The sequence below is a fragment of the Monodelphis domestica genome, chromosome 5, assembly GCF_027887165.1.
Source record: "Monodelphis domestica isolate mMonDom1 chromosome 5, mMonDom1.pri, whole genome shotgun sequence".
NCBI classification, from domain to species: Eukaryota; Metazoa; Chordata; class Mammalia; order Didelphimorphia; family Didelphidae; genus Monodelphis; species Monodelphis domestica.
In genome coordinates, this window is record NC_077231.1 from 257,963,717 (window position 1) to 257,988,127 (window position 24,411).

Sequence of the window (24,411 nt, forward strand, 5' to 3'; positions counted from 1 at the left end):
AGGCTGGATAGTGTAGGGAAGTCTAGCACATGTATAGATATCCTTAGTGTGGTTGACTGATACAACTACTTTCATTAGGAAGTAACTCCCCCATCATTTCCTCTATGAAAGATCAATCACTGGGCAACGTGAAGGTATCTGTACATGTACCACACTCCCATAATAGTAATATTAGCCTCATCTCACACCTGAGGAAATTAAGGTGACATGAGGAAAATAAGGTGACAAGTGACTTTTAGATAGTTAAGGGCAAGACTCAGTTCTCTCCTGATTCCAAGTGAGGCAGTCCCTCACTTCCATCCACCATGATTGTTCTCTTCATTTACTGTTTCCACAAAGCACTGATGCAAGACATTATGCTAGAAAGGGAAGATAAAAATCAGAAACCAAATGGACCTTAGCAGTTATCTGGTTCAACTCTTTTCTTTTAGAGATGAAGGAATTAAGACCTAAAGAGAATGATTTTCATCACAAATGTCTGTCAGTGATTCTGTTCATTGGCATAAAACTCTGAGACAAAAAAGAATCTAGAACTTGGATTTTCAAAGATGACGGGGAGAATGATAACAACTGAGTAATTACTCAGAGGTTTCAGCTTCTGTGCTCTGGCCAATCTATATTCTTGGCTTTCATTCTATCCCTTCTTATAGGGAAGAAAGTCCAAGAGGAATTAATTTCTGGAATCTCAGTTCACAAGAAATTAATTGATAACCTGGAATGCCATTTTATTCATTTACAATGGGAGATATGCCTGGCCAGAAAATAAGTAACAACTGTTTGCCCAGAATATTTGTTCTTGGCAGACAGATTAACTTGGGGAAACCAAATTATAGATCAAGGTAATTTTGATAACAATGGAATTAAAACAAAGGAAATTGAGTATCTTTTAGGGTGATTTTCCATCAAGGTAAATCCTACTGAAATAAATCATCATGAGGAGGTCAGTAGGTCAATGAGTACCAAATAGGCCAGATACTGCACTAAGCACTGGAGAACAGAGGAAGGTCCAGCTCCCCTCCCTCAAGGAGCTTGTGATTTAATAGGGGAGACACCATGCAAATAACTATGCACATATAAGTTATGTTAGTGTAAAGGAGATGTCATTTGAGAGGAAAGGCAGTAAGTGGTGGGTGAGGAGGAGAATGAACTACAAGAGAGTCTCTTGTAGCAGATGAGACTTGAGATGTGTTTTGAAGGAAGATGGAGAAGCCATGAGGTGGAGATAAGAGGATGAACATATCAAAACCAATAGAAAGGCACAAAATCAGGAAATGGAGAATTATGTTCAAGGAACAGCAAGTGGGCCAGTATAGTTGAATCATAGAATATTATGAGGGGAGAAAAGCATAAAAAGATGGGAAGGTTATTGAAGAGATTAGGTCATAGAGGCAGCTAGGTGACTCCATAGATAGAGAGCCCAGTAGGGAGACAGGAGGTTCTGGGTTCAAATATGACCTTCCTAGCTGTGTAACCCTGGGCAAATCACTTAACCTCAATTCTCTTCTACTTTGGAACTGAATATCTAGTATAGATTCTAAGAAAGAAGGAAAAGGTTTAAATTTTTTATTTTTAAAGGGGCCAGTTTGTGAAGGGCATTAAATACCAAAAGGAGGACCTTATATTTGGTCATGGGGGCAATAACATCATGGTTTATTGGATTTGGGGTGAGGGGCATAGGGTGAAATGATCAGACTTCCACTTGAGGAAAAATATTTTGGCAGCTGAATGAAGGATGGAATGGAGTGTTGAGTGACTTTCAGCAAGGTGGCCTTCCATGAAGCTGCTACCAAAGACCAAGTATGAGGTGATGAAGGTCTACTAGGGTAGCAGCTGTGGAAATGGGTAGAAGAGAACATATACGTAAGATGGAATGGAGGTAGGAATCTAGCACTCTGTGGGATATGTAGAATGCTTGATCCAAATGTCAGGCAACTATAATTCAGTATCTAAAAAGTGCTGTTGTTTTGGCTAGTATCTTCTAATTAGACATTCTCTCATGACTTTCTTTTTGCCTCCAGCCAGGGTGTTGTTCAGAAATTACTGTTGTCACCCACAAAAAGCCTCTTGATATAATAGCTTATTCTTATTTTACATGATATGCCACATAGTAGCTGAAAGGATCAGCAGAAAACACTCCAAAGCTACAATTGTTACAGAAATAACAAAAGAATGGGACCATTCCTGAATGGATTTGAAAAGAGGCCATGATGATCCCTATGTAGAAACCGAAGACACGGGCGACAATCTATGGATCAATTTCAGGGAGTTTATGAATTTCAAAAGGAAAAAAATTATATCCATTTACTTTATTCATTGGTTTCCTTTGTAATCCTCTGTATCTTGTACTTTCTGCACTTAAAATTTTGTGAGGACTAAACAAGACTGCCCAAGAGGACCATTAGCTTATGTTTGATCCAACATAGACATAAAATAGGATTACTTTACACTTCCCATTGTCTGCCTTTTTCCAACTACGTGTTACTTTCCTAGATGCCTTTGAATAATAATTTATCATTATTATTATCTCATTTTATCCTCACAACTACCTGGGAGGTAGCTGCCATCATTATCTCCATTTTACAGATGAAAAAGTTGAGGCAGACAGAGGTTAAGGGACTTTCCACAGTTAATAGCCAGTGAATTTCTGAGAAGAAATTTAAATTCAAGTCTTCCTGACTCCACGTCCAATGCTCTATGTACTGTATCCCCTATGTACCTAACAAAAATGAAACCTAAAAATGTGTAATTATGAGCAAACTTGGATACAATGAAAAGAGGTGGGATACTTTGTATATTAAACTAGATATGTTGTAAACTTTTTTTTAAACCCTTACCTTCTGCCTTGGAGTCAATACTGCATATTGGCTCCAAGGCAGAAGAGAGGTAAGGGCTAGGCAATGGGGATTAAGTGACTTGCCCAGGGTCACACAGCTGGAAAGTATCTTAGGCCAGATTTGAACCTAGGACCTCCTGTCTCTAGGCCTGGCTCTCAATCCACCAAGCTACCCAGCTGCCCCCTAAACTTTTTTTTGTCAGTCCGTTAATTGCTTCTTTTTTGTTCTTTATCTTTTTTTTCAAGCAATCAACAAACAAGCATTTACTACGGATCTGCTATGTGTTAGGCACCATGCTGGGTGGTAAAGACACAAAAAAGGCCCCAAAGTGTCTTATTAAGCATCTCATTTACTTGCCAAATGGAGAGACATGGTTGCCAAAAGATGGGTGCCAATGTCGAGTTAGAATATAAACTTCCGTAAAATAAAACACCCCCCATATTGAAATTAAGACATAGTTTTCCCCTTTCAGATTCATAGATTGATCTGCCAGCCTCCCCCACCTCATCACAGCTATCCACAGACATGGAGAATGTGGATAAAGAGCCATGAGCTAGCTGATTTCTAAGGTTTCTTCTGTCTTTAACATTCCATAATTCTATGATTCTATAGTGTTCAATAAATTATAATCCTTCTGGAGCTATCTTTCATCTGCCTTGGGATATGGGGGCAAGGTATACCAAAAGGGGAAGGAAAAGTTAGGTATTTTCAAGGACAGTAATATTTTCCTAGTACTGAGTAAAGAGCCTTTAAAAAGGAAAAAAAATTAAAGAAAAACTATGTAGGCATTTAGTAGACAAGCAAATGTTATGCTAGGACACATTTATCAGTTAATTTTTTAATCCAATTGTTAATTTTATTTTTTTCCAAATTCTTATCTTCTATCCTCTCCCTCCTCCATCCATTGAGAAGGCAAAAAAAGAAAATAAAAATCTATTGCAAATATGTATAGTTATGCAAAATTAATTTCCTCATTAGCCATGTCCAAAAAAAAGGCAAAAAAAAGAATGAAAGAGAAGAAAATATGCTTCGATATTCACTCTATCAACTTTCCCTCTGAAGATGAATAACATATCTCATGAAGTCCTTGGAATTATGGTAATTTACTATCTAATATTAAGAAAGTCATAAAATATGACAAGCAAATCATGACTCAGAGATAGGAAGGTGAACTGGAGAAAATAGAGATTTGAGAAGCCCAGGACATTAACTGATACAAGAATACCAGTAAATGGTGACCTATAGAGGAAATGGTCAAGGAAGTGCTCAGGTGCTAGAGCTGACCACTGCTTCTTGAGCTAGTTGGCCCTAGAAGCACACACTCCCATTTTACCAGTGCAGCTTTTTTTGTTGTAGGGGTTATAAGGAAAGATGGATCCATGGTCCTAGAGTAGGCAAAATCAGGACAATTACCCCTTTTTTCAAGGATTTGTGCTTCAAAAAGCTTGTGAAGAAGCTGGCAAGGTAGATAGGGCCTTTGCAGAAGAAACCAATAACCTTTCAGGAGGTGCTTAAAAAAAAAAAGAAAAATGTCATATATACATATATATACATATATGTAATCAAAAAACCATACCCTTCCGAATACTGCAAGTAGCACCAAAGAAAAGAAAAGAAAGTAAACTTTCCCAGGATACACCCAAAGGTAACAGACCTTTTGAATATGCTGGGGATAGACAAAGTAAAGTCCTATAGGGTAGGCATCATCTTAATGTTTTATTTCTATTCCAAACATCTAGCAGGATCATAACCAACAAAAATAGAATGACCGAGGAAGCAAAGAATTGGTCTTCTGAGCATATTTATTTAATAAGCAATACATACCAATTTCCTAACAAATTGGGAATGTGTCCCTTCCTCCACTTAGGACTAGACCCTAAATACAGACTCTTATACATGAAAAACAAATTAATAAAATAAGATCAAATAATTAAAAGGAAACAATGCACCGTTAGGTTGTCTGATTTCTAATCAGATGAAAGATTAGGGATTTTTCAGTTTGGAAAGGGGAGAGTGAATAGGTGCTATTCCCTGAATTGAGGAGAAAAGGTGTCCCACTCCTCCCCAAGTAACCACAAACCATGAAAGGAACATGGAAACAATGACTGGTTGACAAACGTGGTGTCAGATTTCAAATAAAACCTACATGTTGCTTGAGGTGTACAATTCTGAGAAAAATCATTACATCAGTCTTGGGATCTGACTGTATTTCTTGGTTAACATAACCTGGGGCCTTGGTTAAGGTCTCTAAACAGCAGATGCAGGTGATCCAGTTTCCTAGTCATACAAGACTAGGTTCAAACAATGCAATAATTTAATAGAAAGGGAACTAAGCTAATTCCAGCACTGAGACAAGATGAGTCAGTGTGGCTCACTCAATTATCACAATTAGCCATTTGCTGTCCTAATCCCCTCTATTCTCTCACAGTATACAGCATATAGTAGGAAATGTGAAATAAAATTACTTTCTTCAGGTAATATTTGCTCCTAGATTCTTTAGATTAAAATATAGTTGAACAAGCTGAGAAATACCACTTCTTAGAGGATCTTAGAAGATCAACACTTCTTAGAGGATTTTTTAAAGTATAAATAATATTCTTTCATATAAACTTGTTAAATAAAAATTAATTCCTCTGGAAGGCAGCGGAGTGAACTCCAGGAGTACTTCTCATTCCATAAGGGAGTCATTTCTCCACCAGCCCTCTCTCTCTCTCTCTATGGACAGCAGAGATTATTGATGACTAGCATCACATCAATGCCACATGCTTCTAACAGGTCCATAAGGAAGTTTTGATCCCCAGGTGTCCAGGCCCATACTTTGGACATGCTCTGCTGTCAGGTTCTTGTGCTGGCTTGTGGGATTTTACAGCAAAGTCTGGTTTCCTCTCAGAAAAACAGAACAAAGAGGTCTTCTTCTCATGGGTTGCAGTCCTGATCCGCTTCCTAAGAGTATGACAACATCTGCCTATGCTCATTAAGTCTCTTGAGAGAATTACTTACATGAAGTAGTGAACAGAAAAAATCTTACATGGGAAAGAAGAGAACATTCATTGGTCCCAGACATTCAAACAGTCTGTCTTCCTGGCATAAAATGCAGTTACTGAGAAAGTGCATAAAACTAATGGATAGACAACATCTTCCTGGTCACAAGAGTATCCAGTTGGTGAGAAAAGGTAGAAAAAATGAGGATCCTGGGAACCATGCTTCAAACAACAGGAAAAGGACAACTTTGGGATGGATGTAGTCAGTCTTGTTTCTACAGAACAAGATAAATGATTGGTAACTGGATATGAATTAACTATTTCACCTTTGTGGCAAAAAGGAAGACTTACTGCTTGGTGTAAGAAAGGAAAGGTGTTATTATGGGAGGGACCTGACCCAGACAGACCACTGGTAATTTGTGTTCCAGTTTGGAAGGAAATAATCCACTGCTAGGTAAGTCATTCAACAGTTAACAAAAAGTGATTTACTTAGCCGTAGCAGAGAAGAATATTCAACAAGGATACAGGAACTAAAGACATCTTGAATTCATTCAGATGTTCATGGAGACCCATAGGTCAAATGTGAGAGTAAGCTGGAGCTCTCCTTTCCTAGCCCTTTTGAGTGATCAACAGCCCAAGCCATTAGTAGCCTGAACCAATCAAGCCTCAAAGCCCATTAGAGAAAAATGAGCATAATTTGTATGCAGTTGGGAATTGGGATACTACACCCATCACAGAGGGTGTGGTTGGTTATAGGAGGAAGGAAGGAAAAGTACACTAATGGAAATGAGAAGGGGGGGGGGTGATAGGGGTACTACTGTAAGAGTAAGTCATTGAACCCTGCCATGTCCTGCCTCTTATAGTAAGGTATTTACATTTTTCGCATAAGAATGATCCTGACCTGAATCACGCTTGGGAAATATGGATTACCGGTTAAGAGAAAGATGCATTTTGGCAACTCCTCTACAAGAACATAGTAATTAAGGACAGTCAGGATTTCTTTTTGGAGTCTCTTTATGGGCTCTGCTACAAATTCCAAAAAAAGTTAAAAACACTGGAATGAAGATAAGGCCATGAGCAGCCCCAAACATGATAACCAAAAACATAATCTTGAAAAAGGTCCTGAAGATGTAAGCATTTGCTGCAGCTAAGGCAACCACTCCTATTATGGTTGAAGAAGCACCTTGTATCACTGGGTAGCCAAGAAGATCCAATGCCTCAATGACTTTTTCGTTTGTACTCATAGCATCACTAGAAACATATGCATAGGAAATATGAGCAGAAAAGTCTACTGAAAACCCAATACAAATGATAAGGTTGATCATGGATATGGAATCAAGATTGACATTCCAGTATGACATGAAACCTGCCACTCCCACGATTACAGATGCAATGGCAAAGGTCACCCACAAAGAACACAGTGGATTGGGAATGAACAATAAGGAAATTACCAGCATGGCACCAGCTGCTACAGCAACATTTTGAATAGTGTTATCCACAATCACAGAATATTGATCGAAATAGATAAATGCTGGGTGATACACCACAACGGGAATTTCACACTGTGCAGCAATACTTCTTAACTGGCTTAACATCATCTTTTCATCTACTGCAGTACTGACATTTACTGATTGAATGAAGTACCGTGAAGACAGTATTTGCCCTATGGAATTATTAACTTGAATATCATACTCATAATCTGAAAAGATTTTTAAAAAAGGGTCTAAATTATCTAAAAAAGTAGTCCTATTATTTATATTTTTCTGTATAGCTGTCAAATATTTCTCATATGTTCTTAGCCAAGAATCTGAATAAGTTTCATTGATATAATGATTACTTTCTAATGATTTCATACAATTGTCAAAATTATTTCGAGTGAGTTCATCCCAATATGACACAGATTTAGTGACAAAAACCATGATCCTAGGACCAAATTCTGAAAAATATTCCTTTTCCATAGAATAATAAGGAACAACATAGGAGTTATCATTGGCCAGGTTTCGAAGGTCTATACCTTCCTTGATTTGGAAACACCCATAGATACTAGCAGCCAGGTACCCAGCATAGAGCAGCACCACAAACACTTTGGACCAGATGTTGGTGAGGAAGGGGCCATAATACTTTCTAAAGAATGTATTCATTGAATGGCTTTCTTCTTCACCATTTGGAGATACATAAAGGCCTTTTCTGCAGAGTATCTTCTTTACCACTGAAGAGTTGTTCTGTTGTTGTTGAAAGGCGAAACGGTTCAGATAGACTTCAATTTTACCATTGAGGGCAAGACATGCTCCAAAACAAGTAATATTATATAAAAAACAAAAAAGCAAGGTTGTTCCTGTATAGATACAAAAGGCTTGCACGGATTTGAAAGAGGTCATGATTCCAACATAGAAAGCAAGGACATCTGTCAATGTAGTGATTGTAATGGACACAGCTGCCTCTGCATAAGTCTCAGCTATCCTCTCTTCAATGCTATGTATGAGTTTGGTCTTCTGCCAGGCAGAAATCATGATAAACATGTCGTCAACACCTACTCCTGTAAAATAGAGGGAAAGACCTGAAGTTTATAAAAGTTCATTCAAAGTTAAACAGATTGATCCAAAATTCTTATTTATTAATAATGACAAACTATACCCTCTTCCCTTCTCTGAAGAAGTGGAGACTATGTATATGTATATTGTACATACTGTCAGATTTGGTTGATATGTTGGTTAATTCTACTGAAATACTTTTTGCTTTTTCTCTTTCATTCTTTGTAATGAATGGTATTTCTTTGGGTAGGACAAGAAGAAAGGATATGTTTGGAAATGAAGGTGATGCAAAAAAAAAAGATGTGAATACAACATTTAAAATTACTATTTTAAAAAATACCAATGACAAGATGTATTCTTTCTGACAAGTTGAACTGGAAATCTACCCTTTAACCTAATGCCATTGTTAACATCCTGAAAACATTTTTAAGGATATTGGCTCCTACATTACATGGACTCTGTCAACCTCCCCAAAGGTGCTTGAAATCTCATAAACGGAAATTAAAACATTATTACCCAGGTCACTTAGCAGGTGAATTTGAAGTACTACTAGTGCCCTGGCTCTCATATTAGTCCCCACTGCGAGTGCCATCAGCCTATGAAAATGTACTAAGATATTCTGCCATGAGGCTCTAATCTCCATAGATATCTAACTAAGGCTAATAATAGAGTAGTTTGCAAAACCATGTAGTGTCTGATATATTGGAATTAAGAGCCATGGGCTAGCTGTGATAAGAAATCACAGGAATTAAATTGGAAGATGCCATAAAGTTCATCTAGTGCAACCTGTCCTGGCTAAAGAGACTTCTTTTCATCATTTCCAGGTAGGCATCCAGTTTTCATTTGGAGATCTAAAGCAAGGAAGAATTCAATACCTCTAGAAGCAGATAATTCCACTTTTAGATAATCCTAATCATTAGTAAGCTTCTCGTTGCACCAAGACTACACTTTCCAACCATTGTCCCTAATTCAATTAGCTGGGACCAACAAAAACAAGTTTAATGACTCCACATGATTGTCCTTCAAATACTTAGACATCTTTAATTTCTCTAAGTCTTCCCTTATGCAAGATAAATGATCATGTTCCCTTGTCTGTCAGACAAACAGGAAAACATCTGTTTATTGTACTAGATATAGGGAGTAAGAGTTGTAATACTTGAATGCATGAAATGAATTTATTATATAACAGAAAATCACTGTTTGCTTATATTTTTGGCAAGCCTTATACAGATATGAAAAAGTAGTTCCTCTCTCTGGTTTAATTTGAGGGGAACTAGAAAGACCCTTTTCCTTGAAATCTTTCCATTATTGACTGATGCCTGAAGGCACTGTGGTAAGTGAGAAGAAATTAATGTAGCCACATATGGACACTTCCCTACAACTGGAGAAACTAGTACTCAATGCTCTTCTATAAGAGGGAAAACAAAAAATTAATGTGAAAAAGCAGAATTGGATATGAGAAAATGTGGCACAAAGAAATGCATGAAGAAACATGGAAGCTTTAGAACAGCACAAATTAGGATACTCTTCCCAGAGAAACAAAGTTCCTGACTTAGGGTCCATGACAACCAAGGAGATTTCAGAAGATGTGTGATCTAGAGAAAGAGAAAATTACATTTTTCTTTTCATTGACCCCAAACTAAAATCTTGCATTTTCTTCAATTATGAATTTATGAATGTAGGCAATAAGCATATTATTCTGAGATAGGGACTTCACTAGACAGACTTCACTAGACAGCCAAATAGAACTTTGACCTCAGAAAACTTCCTGGTAAGCATGACGGCAGTCTAGACATGGGACGCTTCCTCTCCCCAGTACACACCAATATAGACTACCTCAAAAGATCAAAAAAAACATTCTCATAAGAATGGAGGGACTCTACAGTAGGGCGCAGCACTGAAGGTACATGGAATTTGGGCATTTCCACACTATAAGGGGGTAAAAAAGATCCCAGCCAAACATGAGCCGATCTACGCTCCCCCACGACACCTATGGAGCCAGAGTCAGAGCCAGCGGACACCAGGATCAGCAAGTGAATGAGGGGCACCTCTAGATTGAGGAAAGGGCACCTCTAGGTCCTTGGGAGCTGACTAAGACCACCAAAGACCTACCCCTGAGAGCAGCTACACCTGAAACCCCAGCGGGCAGAGGAGCACAGACTGTGGGTGCTCCCAAGAAGATAGCGCAGAGAAGAGCCCCAAACAGCTGTAAAAATAGACTCGAATTCAGGACTTCAATCCCCAGAAATCCTTGCTCCACTTCCCCAGAATGCCCTCTAATCTCACTGAATTCTCACCTGGGCCGAAACTGAGATGGGGTATTTAAACCTGGTTGTGAATAGGCTCGGCCTCTTTTTGACTTCCGTTTTGAAGCAGACGCGTCTCTTTCATGATGTGAGGTTATCTTGTCTAGGCCTCTCAGGCCTAGACATGTGCTTTCTTATTCTGTATTTTCTTTAATCCTTAACCTTTAATAAACCTCATAAAAATATAATACTCCCTTCAGAGAGAAACTAAATTCTATCTTGCCTCAGTCTCCCCTAAAATTTTAACTCTTACACAGCGGAGGCTGCGAACAGCAGAGGATGCAGAGATTCGAGAGCTTGCCTCAGGGAAAATCCTTGCTCCTTAACTCCATTCACAGAGAACCTGCCCAGCTCACTCAGATTTCTGACTAAAAAGGGAAGATAAAACCTCCACCATGATGGCAAATTGTGCACAGGACCAACAAACACTCTCCAAGGAAAAAAAAAAGGCAGTGACCCTCGAAAATCAGGAGGAAATTCAAACACAGACAAAATCGTCTTTAAAAAATGGAAATTGTCCACAAGTTCTGGAAGAATTTAAATTGGAGCTTATCAAAAAGATGGAAGCCTTCTGGCAAGAGTAGTGGGAAATGGTTCAAAGAGAAAATTAAAAAAATTATAGCAGAAAATCAAAAAATTAAAGCAAAAAACCAGGCCTTAAGGACCAGAATTGAGCACTGGAAACCAATGATTTAGCAAAACAGCAAGAATTAATAAAGCAAAATCAAAAGACTGACAAAATAGAAGAAAACATAAAATATCTCACTGACAAGGCAACAGATCAGAAAAACAGAGGAAGGAGAGACAATTTGAGAGTCATTGGTCTACCTGAAAACCCTGAAATAAACAGAAATCTTGACATCATACTACAAGAAATCATCCAAAAAAACTACTCTGATGTTCTTGAACAAGGAGGAAAAATAGACATTGAAAGAGTTCACAGAACAGCCTCTACACTAAATCCCCAAAAGACGACTCCCAGGAATGTAATTGTCAAATTCCAGAGCTTTCAAGCTAAGGAGAAAATTCTACAAGAAGCTAAAAAGAGACAATTCAGATACCAAGGAGCACTAATCAGGATCACATAAGACCTGGCAGCTTCCACACTAAAGGACCACAAGGCCTAGAACATGATATTCAGAAAGGCAAGAGAACTGGGTCTTCAACCAAGAATCACCTATCCATCAAAACTGACTATATACTTCCAGGGGAAAGTATGAGCATTCAAGAAAATAGAAGATTTCCAAGTATTTCTAAAGAAAAGACCAGAACAAAGTGGAAAGTTTGATACCCAAACACAAAGATCAAGAGAAACATGAAAAGATAAATATGAAAGAGAGGGAAAAGGGGGACATTTTTTTATTCAAAGTCTCTTATCTAAAGGCTACAATTAGATCAAATTATACATATTAATATATGAGGAAAATGTTATTTGTAACTGTCAAAAATTGTATTCATTATTATAGTAATTAGAAGAATCAATCATAGGAAAATATTGGGGCATTAAGGGCTATAAAATGATATGCAAAAAAAAGAAAAAGGGTGGAGAAATAAAATAAATAGGATAATCTTTTTCACACAACGATACACAGGGGAAGGGGAGGGGAAGAATACTCTTATAAGAATGAGAGGAAGAGAGTGCTAATAGGTAATACTTAAACCTTACTCTCAGTGAAATCAGTTCTGAGAGGATAGAGCATCTAGATCCATTGGGATCTTGAATTCTATCTTATCCTACAAGGTACATGAAAAGGGAAAACTAAAGGGGGGGAGTACCAAAAGGGAGGAAAGGAGAGGGGGGAGAGAACTCAACAGACCCTTAAAAAAAACAATAAGGGAACAAAGATGGAGGGACGGACCAGAAAGGGAAGCATATCAAGGGAGGGGATTAGGGGGATTGATTAAAAGTAAACCACTGGTTTAAAATGATATAGCAAAAGAAGAAAGGACAGAACTAGGAGAGGATATCAAAATGCTAGGGAATCCACAAGTGACAATCATAACTTTTAACGTGAATGGGATGAACTCACCCATAAAATGTAGACAAATAGGAGAGTGGATTAGAATCCAAAATCCTACCATATGTTGTCTACAAGAAACACACCTGAAGTGGGTAGATACTCACAAGATCAGAATTAAAGGTTGGAGCAAGACCTATTGGACCTCAACTGATAGAAAGAAGGCAGGAGTTGCAATCATATCTGACAAAGCCAAAGTAAAAATAGACCTGATTAAAAGGGATAGGGAAGGTAAATACATCCTGATAAAAGGGAGTATAAACAATGAGGAAATATCACTAATCAACATGTATGCACCAAATGGTATAGCATCCAAATTTCTAAAGGAGAAACTAGTAGAATTGAAGGAGGAAATAAATAGTAAAACTATACTAATAAGAAAGAGGTAAAAGATGTGAATGAAATCTTAGAAAAATTAGAGTTGATATATGGAGAAAAATAAATAGGGACAAAAAGGAATATACCTTTTCAGCAGCACATGGTACATTCACAAAGATTGACCATATACTAGGTCATAAAAACATGGCATACAAATGCAGAAAAGCAGAAATAATAAATGCAACCTTTTCAGATCATAAGGGAAAAAAATAATGATCAGCAAGGGTACATGGAGAGTCAATTCAAAAATTAATTGGAAATTAAATAATATGATTCTCCAAAATCAGTTAGTTAGAGAACAAATCATAGAAACAATTAATAATTTCATTGAAGAAAATGACAATAAAGAGATATCCTTTCAAAATCTATGGAATGTAGCCAAAGAAGTACTCAGGGGAAAATTTTTATCCGTGAGTTCATATATTAACAAATTAGGAAGGGCAGAAGCCAATTAATTGGACAAGCAAATCAAAAAACTTGAAAGCAACCAAATTAAAACCCCAGAAGACAACCAAATTAGAGATCCTAAAAATTAACGGAGAAATTAATAAAATCAAAAGTGATAGAACTATTGAACTAATAAATAAGACTAGAAGCTGGTATTTTGAAAAAACAAACAAAATAGACAAAGTACTGGTCAATCTAATTAAAAAAGTAAAGAAGAAAACCAAATTAACAGTATCATAGATGAAAAGGGAGAATTCACCTCCAGTGAAGAGGAAATAAAGGCAATCATTAAAAACTATTTTGCCCAACTATATGGCAATAAATATGGCAATCTAGCTAATATGGATGAATATTTACAAAAATATAAACTGCCTAGATTAACAGAAGAAGAAATAGAATTCTTAAATAATCCCATATCAGAAAAAGAAATCCAACAGACCATCAAAGAACTCCCTAAGAAAAAATCCCCAGGGCCTGATGGATTAAAAAGTGAATTCTATCAAACATTCAAATAACAGCTAATCCCAATACTATACAAACTATTTGACATAATAAGCAAAGAGGGAGTTCTACCAAATTCCTTTTTTGACACAAATATGGTACTGATTCCAAAGCCAGGCAGGTCAAAAACCGAGAAAGAAAACTAGAGACCAATCTCCTTAATGAACATAGATGCAAAAAAAAAGACTCCAGCAAGTCATCACAAGGATTATTCACTATGATCAGGCAGGATTTATACCAGGAATGCAAGGATGGTTCAATATGGAAAACCATCCACATAACTGACCCTATCAACAAGCAATCCAACAAAAATCACATGATTATCTCAATAGATGCAGAAAAAGCCTTTGACGAAATACAACACTCATTCCTATTGAAAACACTAGAAAGTATAGGAATAGAGGGGTCTCTCCTAAAAATAAACAATATCTATCAAAAACTGTCAGCCAGCATCATCTGCAATGGGGATAAACTAGATGCATTCCCAATAAGGTCAGGAGTGAAACAAGGATGCCCATTATCACCTCTACTATTTCACATTGTACTAGAAACACTAGCAGTAGCAATTAGAGAAGAAAAAGAAATTGAAGGCATCAAAATAGGCAAGGAGGAGACCAAGTTATCACTCTTTGCAGATGACATGATGGTCTACTTAAAGAATCCTAGAGAATCAACTAAAAAGTTAGTGGAAATAATCAACAACTTTAGCAAAATTGCAGGATACAAAATAAAAAAACTTTTTTTTATTGAATTAGAAAAAAACATAACAAAGTTCATTTGGAAGAACAAAAGATCAAGGATATCCAGGGAAATCATGAAAAAAAAAATACAAAGGAAGGTGGGCTTGCAGTCCCAGATCTCAAACTATGCTATAAAGCAGTGGTCATCAAAATAATTTGATACTGGTTAAGAGACAGAAAAGAGGATCAGTGGAATAGACTCGGGGTAAGTGACCTCAGCAAGACAGTCTCTGACAAGTCCAAAGATCCCAACTTTGGTGACGAAAATCCACTATTCGATAAAAACTGCTGGGAAAATTGGAAGACAGTGTGGGAGAGATTAGGTTTGGATCAACACCTCACACCCTACACCAAGATAAACTCAGAATGGACAAATGACTTGAATATAAAGAAGCAAACTATAAGTAAATTATGTGAACACAGAATAGTATACATGTTAGACCTTTGGGAAGGGAAAGATTTTAAAACCAAGCAAGACTTAGAAAGAGTCACAAAATGTAAAATAAATAATTTGGAATACATCAAATTAAAAAGTTTTTGTACAAACAAAACCAAATGTAACCAAAATCAGAAGGGAAATAACAAACTGGGAAACAATCTTCATAACAAAAACCTCTGACAACGGTCTAATTACTCAAATTTACAAAGAGCTAAATCAATTGTACAAAAAAAATCAAGCCATTCTCCAATTGATAAATGGGCAAGAGACATGAATAGGCAATTTTTAGTCAAAGAAATCAAAACCATTAATAAGCACATGAAAAAGTGTTCTACATCTCTTATAATCAGAGAAATGCAAATCAAAACAACTCTGAGGTACCACTTCACACCTAGGAGATGACTAACATGAAAGCAAAGGAAAGTAATGAATGCTGGAGGGGATGTGGCAAAGTGGGGACATTAATTCATTGCTGGTGGAGTTGTGAATTGATCCAACCATTCTGAAGGGCAATTTGGAACTATGCCCAAAGGGCGATAAAAGACTGCCTGCTCTTTGACGCAGCCATAGCACTGCTGGGTTTGTGCCCCAAAGAGATAATAAGGAAAAATACATGTACAAGAATATTCATAGCTGTACTCTTTGTGGTGGCAAAAAATTGGAAAATGAGGGGATGCCCTTCAATTGGGGAATGGCTGAACAAATTGTGGTATATGTTGGTGATGGAATACTATTGTGCTAAAAGGAATAATAAAGTGGAGGAATTCCATGGAGACTGGTACAACCTCCAGGAAGTGATGCAGAGTGAGAAGAGCAGAACCAGGAGAACATGGTACACAGAGACTGATATACTGTGGTACAGTCGAATGTAATGGACTTCTCCATTAGTAACAATGCAATGATTCTGAACAACTTGGAGGGATCTATGAGAAAGAACACTATCCACATTCAGAGGAAAAACTGGGGAAGTAGAAACACAGAAGAAAAACAACTGCTTGATTACATGGGTTGATGGGATATGATTGGGGATATAGACTCTAAATGATCACGCTAGTGCAAACACCAACAACATAGAAATGGGTTCTGATCAAGGACACATGTAATACCCAGTGGAATTGCGCGTCGGCTATGGGTGGGGTAGTGGGAGGGCAGGGAGGAATAGAAAATGATTTTTGTAACCAAGGAATAATGTTTGAAACCAAATAAAAAAATAATGTTAAAAATAAATAAATAAATAAATGTCAAAGATTCACCAAAAAAAAAAAAAAAGAACTTTGACCTCAGTTTCCTCCTATATAAGATAAGGGGAGTCATTCTTGATTTCCTCTAAGGTTTCTTCTAAGTCTAGATCTATGATTCTAAGATGCTTCACTGTTTAAGAGAAAAATCAAAGTGGAAGTCACAGAAACATAAGATTACTGAACTTTTAAATCATGTCATTGAATATTTTAAGTGCTTTTCATTTTTGTAGAATATCATTAAAAATTTTTACCAAGACAATTTTTTAAAACCCTTCCCTTCTGTCTTAGAATCAGTACTGCGGGGGCAGCTGGGTAGCTCAGTGGATTGAGAGACAGGCCTAGAGATGAGAGGTCCTAGGTTCAAATTTGGCCTCAGACACTTTCCAGCTATGTGACCCTGGGCAAGTTACTTAACACCCATTGCCTAGCCCTTACCACTCTTCTGCTTTGGAGTCAATACTATGTATTGACTCCAAGACAGAAGGTAAGGGTTTAAAAAAAAAAAAAGAATCAGTATTGATTATTAGTTCCAAGGCAGAAGAATGATAAAGGCAAGGTAACTGGAGTTAAGTGGCTTTCGCAGAGTCCGAAGCTAGGAAGTGTCTGGGGTCAATTTTGAACCCAGAACCTCTTGTCTCCAGTCCTGGCTCTCTATCCACTGAGCCACTAGCTAACTCCCAGGTTATTTTTTGATTAGTATGCAAATAACTATGCTTACTGTATTTGCTATTTCCAATACACAACCATCCATCTCTTGCCTTCTTATGATTACATGGAATACCTCTCTGGGAAATCCCTTTAACTCAAAGAATCCCTAACTTCCTTCAAAGTTCAGCTCAGTTGCTTTTTCCAGTCACCAAGTTGGTACCTTCTCTACCAAAATTACTTTGTAACTATTTTGTATTGACTATTCATATTTTCCCTTCCACTCCCCAGTGAAATATAAGCTCCTGAAATATAGACTGTTTCATTTCTGTTTTTGTAGCTCCAGTGCCTAGAACGTTGAGATAAAAAGTAGACAGACTATACATGATAGATAAATAGACAGATGACTAGATAAACAGATCAGTAAACAGATGAGATTGATATATAAATTGATATGAGATACATATATAAAGGAAATATGAGATGATATATATAGATAGAGAGATCAATAGATATAGAGATGTGGTTTGCATGTATATATCTTTAATAAATGCTTATTTAATGAAGACAGTTTAACAACATAAATCATTTTGTGCCTTAAATGCATTTATTTTGTTGGCATGCATATACTTACTGGTAAAACTTTTAAAAAATATTTTATTGTGTAAGCATGGTCTATGAATTTAGAATTAGATGAGAAAAGCCTCTAGGGAGCATTCACCCAAAGAACCTAACCAACTTTCCCTTCCCAGATCTTGATATTTTAACTTAAATAGATTTATAATCATATTTATATTTTGCTTACCTAGAATAAGAAATGGTGCATTGGAAACTGTAGCAACAAAAGGCACTCCACAATATAGCAGCAGACCGAAGCCACTCAATACTGCTAAACCAGCTGAGATGACACCAAATGCTGCCACCCACATTTTGCTGATTATGAGGTTCAACCTGAAAATTTTGAAGAGAATGAATCATTGCTGAGATGATGACCCATCTGCTTAATTTCAGCTAATTCAAAAAAAGTTTTATTGGAAACTTGTAAGATTCAGAGAAGTGACTTTAACTAAACTTGTTAATTTACAGAAGTCCTTTGTTTGAAAAGATCAAATAATTTGTTTTTTGAAGGTTAATGCCTCCCTCTACAATGATCTGCAGACGTATACAAAAGGCAATGCAAATCTTTTTTTCCTAGATATAAATATGAACATGGCTCACATTCTCTTTCAACAGGAAAGTATTTCCGTTTATTTTGTGGTAAATAAATGGCATAGGTTTCCTTTGAAATCCTCCAAAGTGTAGATCCCTGATTTCTAAGTTAAATCACAGAGACATAGAATTTCAGAGTTGGGTGGGATCCTATTGGCCATGTAGTCCAAGTCATTTCTCACTGTTATGTACCTGACAAGTAGTCATCTAGCCTTTGCTTGAAGGTCACTTGTGGGGTCTATTCAGAATGTCTTCCATTGAAAACAACATGACTTGGAAGCTGAGGAACTGAATGGTGTTGTCAAGAGAGAAGAGCAATGATTGAGACCTTTGGGAAATACTTCACTGTATAGAGAAAAGACTCATAAATCAGTGAAGGATTTAAAAGGCACAATAAGAGAAGCAAGAGAAGAATCACAAGACAATGGTGTCTCTGGGGCCAATTATTAGAGAGATTGGAGAATTATTCCAAGAGATCAAGAAGGAAGAAAAATTGGAGGGAAAGCCACTTGACCTATAATTAGGTGTTTCATGGCTTCAATGAGAGAAATGTCAATAGAATAATGGGAAAAGAAGCCCAAGGATTGAGAAAGAACAGAAACTGAAGAGGCGAAGGCAGTGTCAAGAAACTTAGTTGTGAAGGGGGGAAAGAAGTGGGATGGTAGTTGAATAGAGATGTGAAAGACCTTTAAAAAGAATTGGAAGGTCAGGTAGGTGGCTCAGTACATAGAGAGCCTGGCCTGAAAACAAAAGGTCCTGGGTTCAAATGTGACCTCAGACACTTCCTAGGTGTGTGACCCAAGGCAAATCACTTAACACCAATTGCCTAGCCCTTACTGCTCTTCTGCCTTAGAATCCACACCTGGTATCAATTCTAAAACAAATGGTAAGAATTTTTAAAGGAAAAAAAAGAATTGGAGATAACTGGACATGTCCAAAGGCAGAAAGGAAGGAACCTGTGGTGAGGGAAAGACTGGCAGTGAATGAGAAAGAAAAGTCCCAGAAGAGGCATGGAGGAATGAGATTAAGACATAGATAGAGAGGAATAGAGCCATTTTTCTGTGATCTGAGGTAAAGAGACAGTAAATAATGTTGAGTTTTGATGAAGGAGAAAAGCTGAGGGATTATCTCAGTCTTCTCAGGGAAGAAAGAGGCTAAATCAGCTGCTGTGTAAGGAGCTGATTGATGAGAATCAGGATAAGGGTTGAGATCTTACAGGCATGCCATTTGTCCCCAAGGTAGGGAAACCAGATTGTCAGAATTGGGCAGCCAGTACACTTGGGTTGTGATATTGGCTTTTGAAAGGCCCCTGGGTTTCTTACCCTCTAAGCCTTTGCTTCTAGGTTCTAGGCAGGGGCAAGGCAAAGTGCTGATCTGATGGTGGGTTTCTATATGGTGTCAAAGCTATTTATGTGCTCAACACTGTCAATATTCTCTAACAAATACGTTTTAAACTGCTCAGTCAATCTTAAGTTCCTTCCCTGCTGCCTATAAACATACACAGGTTTCCCCATCCCAAAAACAAAACAAACAAACAAAAAAACCTCAACTCGATTAAATATAGCTTTTTTCTGCATTTTATAACCAAACTTCTAGAAAAATACTAATAATAGCTAATATTTCTATAACACTAAAATGCAAAGCATTTTATATAACTTATTGCATTTGATTTTCACAACAATACAACAAAGTAGGTGTTGCTATTATCCCCAGTGTAGAGATGAGGAAACTGTGGCAGAGTTAAGTGACATGGCTACATAGCTAGTATCTGAAGCAAGATGGAGCTCTTTTTGACTCCTGCATTTTATCCCCTATTCCACCACACTGTCTACAATTACTCCCACTTTCAGCTCTCCTAATTCTTGTCCCTTACATCTTGACTTCTGAGCTTACTGCATAATTGAAACAGCTTCCTCCAAATTTACCAATTCTCTTTAATCATGATGTCCAATGACCTTTTCTCAATCCTCATTCTTTCTTAACCTCTTTGCAGCATTTGACACCACAGATCCCTCTCCTTTTGGATTTTCTCTCCTGTCTGGTTTTTTGTGACATTACTCTCCTTTGATTTTCTTCCTTTCCATTTGACTGTTTCTTGTGTATCTCCTTAGCTGAGCATTTATTTAGTACTTAATATGTGCCAAGTGTTGTGCTTGGTGCTGGGGATGCAAAGAGGGGAAAAAATGGAACAACTTCTGCCCTCAAAAAGTCTGTATTGTATTAGAGGAGACAACGTGTACAAATTTATGTAAAACAAATCCTAGTGCTGGAAGGTACTAGCAGTAGGTGGAAAGAAGGAAAGGTTTCATGTAGAAAGTGGCACATGAGACAAGTTTTAAAGGAAACAGGGATTTTAAGGTTGCATTTCAAGAATAGGGAAATCATCGTTTCAAAGGTCCAGAGATGAGATGTGAACTCGGGCATGAGGGACAGCAAGGAGTCCTGTTTGGCTAGAACATAACTTAAAGAGTACAGGAAGGAAAATAATACATAGTAAGATTGGAAAAGGTTGGTCTGGGGCAACTTATAGAAAGCTTTAAAAACAAAACAGAGGAATTGAAGCTAGAGGGTAGGGGTAGCCAAATCATAAAAAATTTTCATGTTCCTAACTGAGTGTCATCCAAGAATCTGTCCTGGATCCTTTTTGATACTCCTTTTCAAGGTGATTTCACAAACTCCCATAGATTCAACTGTCATCTATATGCAAATGACTCCCAGATCTAGAAATCCAGCTCTCCTAAGTTCTTGTCCCACAATATCAACTGCCTAGAGGACATTTCCACTTGAATATTTTATAGGCATCTCAGAAAGAATATATCCAAAAGAGAACTCAGTATTTTTTCCTCTAAAACCAAACCTTCTTCCTATTTCTGTTGAAGGTAGTGTCATCCATCCAGATACTCAGGTTTACAATCTTGGAATCACTTTGACTCATTACTCTTTCTAATCCTCTCATCTTCTTACTCTCATAGCACCTTTATTCTACCACATCTGTGCATTTAACTATGAAAAAAGTAGAACATTATAATATTTGAATTGAAAACTGCTCTTATTGGACTGTAAACTTTTTAAAGGAAGGGACAGTTATTTTCCGTTTTGATCTCCTTCAAAACCTTTGACATGCTTTGATATAATAGATGTTTAGTAAACTTTTATTGAATTATTATAGGATGCTAAAAGAACTGGTTGAAATGAGAAAAAATTAAATGAAACTAATTTTTGTTGTTACCAGATGAAGCAAAACACAGTTGTTTTTCTCAATTCAACCAGAATTTTAAAAAACTGAATTTATTCAAATATTTTGTGTGCATAAGTACAACTTGCATTCCCTAAAGGAATGATAGAAATATTATGATAATTTTAGACATTGTCCAAGAACAAATTAGGATATTTTTATATTTAAGTTCATGATAATAGATACTTTAAAATACAGACATCAAGCAATTTATAATCAGAAAAAGAAAGATTCTCACAATGAATTTTTTAATTATTTTCTAGTTCTATAAAATAATTATTTGATAGTTTGATTTGGCACTTGAGTAAATTAATTTAGGTAGAATTGTCATTTTTATTATATTAGCTCAGCCTACCCATGAGCAATTAATGTTTTTCCAGTTATTTTGATCTGATTTTATTTGTGGAAAGTGTTTTGTAACTGTGTTCATATAATTCCTGTATTTGTCTTAGCAAGCAGATTCCAAAGTGTTATATATTGTCTAGCATTATTTTAAAGGAAATTTCAAAGATTCTCACCATGAAAAAATAATTTTTCATTTCTGATACAATTAAGGTACACAGTTTAAATGGTTTAATGATTCCTGCTAAAATATTTGAAGTTTAACATTCAATATATCAATAATTTGCTTCAAAGTCCTGTTGCTCTCTTAATACACGATTGTGTTAAGTTAAAATTTAAATTAATTATTAATATGAATGAACTAGCAAATTCATTAAATTACATTAAACCATATTAAAACAAAAATAGAATCATTAAGTCAATGGACAAAATAAATATGATGGGCCAATTCCAACTTGTACCAATTTCTGCTGCATCTCTCTCTTACTCATAACCAAATGTGGATGAAAAATAAATAGAAGATAATATTCAATTAAAAATATAAAAAAACAAGCAGTTACCTGTAACATGAGATAATTGAAAAGAATATGATGAGAAAGTAGGAGACAGAAAATAATGGAATTACTTCATTCACATTTCCTTCAAATTCCTCCTGTCTGGAGAGCGATGTAAAGTAATACACCTGCCATAAAACAGAATTAGCCAAATTATGTTTTTTATTTGTACAGAAATTGTAAGGGCTGAAATACATTAGTTTGTGGTTTGCAACATGTAAAAATTCTAGGAGAAATTTAAATATACAGATTCTATTTTTAGCTACAGAAAAATGTAAACTTGCTAGCTCCATCCTCTTCTACATTCCCCGATGAATCCCCTCCTTTGCTTTAAAAACAAAAACAAAAAAACAAGGCTATTAACTGAAAAGTGCATTTCCAAAGTCAGTTTTGAAACGAGAAAGTGTTAGGGAACAGCTTCTTACTGTACCCAATTCTAAAATCTAAATACCCTCTTAGTTGAACAAACTCTAGAACCTAGAATCCGATTTTTCACTCTGATGATGAGTCTGGACAGGTTTGTAAGCTAGCTGCCATCCTAATGGTTAAGACTCCCCCAGACTCAAAGAAAAGCTCAGCCCGCATGAAGTCACTGACTTCAATAGACAGGTAAAAAGCGGTTCTTCCGAAAACGGTCTCAGACTAATTGGAAATCAGCAGGACCTGGATTCTGGGCAAGTCATTTAACCTTTCCCAATTCTCTAGGCAACTCTCTCTAAGGCTCTAGAGCAGTGGAATCCCACGTTCGGTCCCTAGCCAGAAGCCCTTGCCTCACATCTCCAGCTGCACTCTCCCCACAAGTACCTTCAAGTCCTGCAGCTCAGCTTTCTGCAGCTCGGGTGGGAATTCCTGGAGGAAAGCACTCAGCCACTGGTGGCTCCTTTCGCGGTCTGATGCTGCGTCTTCGCGCAAGTAGTACACCAGCTTCAGAGCCTTAGCCTTCTCCAGCGTCCTGTTCGAGGAATCTTTGGAGCCAGCGCCGAGTTTTACACCCCCGACTAAGTTGCCCAGAAAAAACTGTTGATTGTTAATCTCCAGGAAGGGGAAAGTGAGATTCCCGGAGATATTAGAAAATGCCAAAAGCGGGTTGGGGAGGATGCACCCTGAGGGCGTCTCGGCACACAGGCTCTGGTAGTTGAAAGAGACACCTTGTGCATCCTTCACGTTTAGATTCTTCACTTTGTCGTCCAGATCCTGGACTTGCGACCAAGCACTATGTGTCAGCAACGACTCTGAGTCGGTGACCACCAGGAGCGACGCGAACGAGCCCTCCGTGGTGAGTCTCGATACAGAAAAGCGCTTGGAGTCGTCGGTGGGGAAATACTCCTGGGCCAGGCTCCTCTCTCCCTTCGCCGGGCCCCCAATGGGCGTGAACTGCTCCTCGATGTTGTCCGTTCGGCGTTTGTTCAGGAACATAAAGCCGCTTCCCAGGCCGGCAGACAGCAGCACCGGCAGCAGCAGGAAGACCCAGGGGTACCTGGCCACCACGCGGCCCAGCCTCCGGAACAACCGAGACAGGGGAAACTCAATGCAGTCACTACGGCACTGGGGGCGCCTGACTTGGGGGCTGCGATCTCGGCTTTTGGAGAAACCGATCCACTGGTAAGCCTGATGCAGCAAAAATGAAGCAGTGATCTTCGGCGGTTCATCCCAGAGTGACTTCTGGATACACAGATTCATCCTAGTAATCCTCGAACGGGCTGGGTACATATTGAGTCCCAGGACAGCGAACAGGCGGCGGCGGCGGCGGCGGCTCGAATGCTCCCAGCCGACTCTGCCAGCTGCTCTCCAGTAAAATCAAAGACCCAGCTTCTCGAAAGAGCTGCCCGGCGGCCCTCTGTTGCCTTAACACCTGGCAATAGCGTTGTTAGCCTCTAGGATGCGTTCTTGGGGTAAAGCCACCAAATCAAGTCCCGTCAGCCCGGTGAATTAGTCGCTAAAAGTTTAGTCTGCCACTTTGTTGGTTCCCTGGAAATCACATGCAAACAGGCCTTCAGGACCGACGTGGGA

At 37.7% G+C, this 24,411-nt stretch overlaps 1 protein-coding gene across 1 annotated transcript; it reads right to left on the reverse strand.

Annotated features, from left to right (window-relative positions):
• Window positions 1-4,624: 4,624 nt before the first annotated feature.
• On the reverse strand, window positions 4,625-24,110 carry LOC100024829 (patched domain-containing protein 3). Its single transcript, XM_016426330.2, has 4 exons — window positions 23,206-24,110; window positions 22,408-22,529; window positions 17,867-18,012; window positions 4,625-8,351 (listed from the first exon to the last, which is right to left on the reverse strand). Exons 1-4 carry the CDS (start codon window positions 24,079-24,081, stop codon window positions 6,796-6,798), a joined length of 2,700 nt encoding a protein of 899 aa, XP_016281816.2. The 5' UTR covers window positions 24,082-24,110; the 3' UTR covers window positions 4,625-6,795.
• Between the last annotated feature and the right edge of the window lie 301 nt (window positions 24,111-24,411).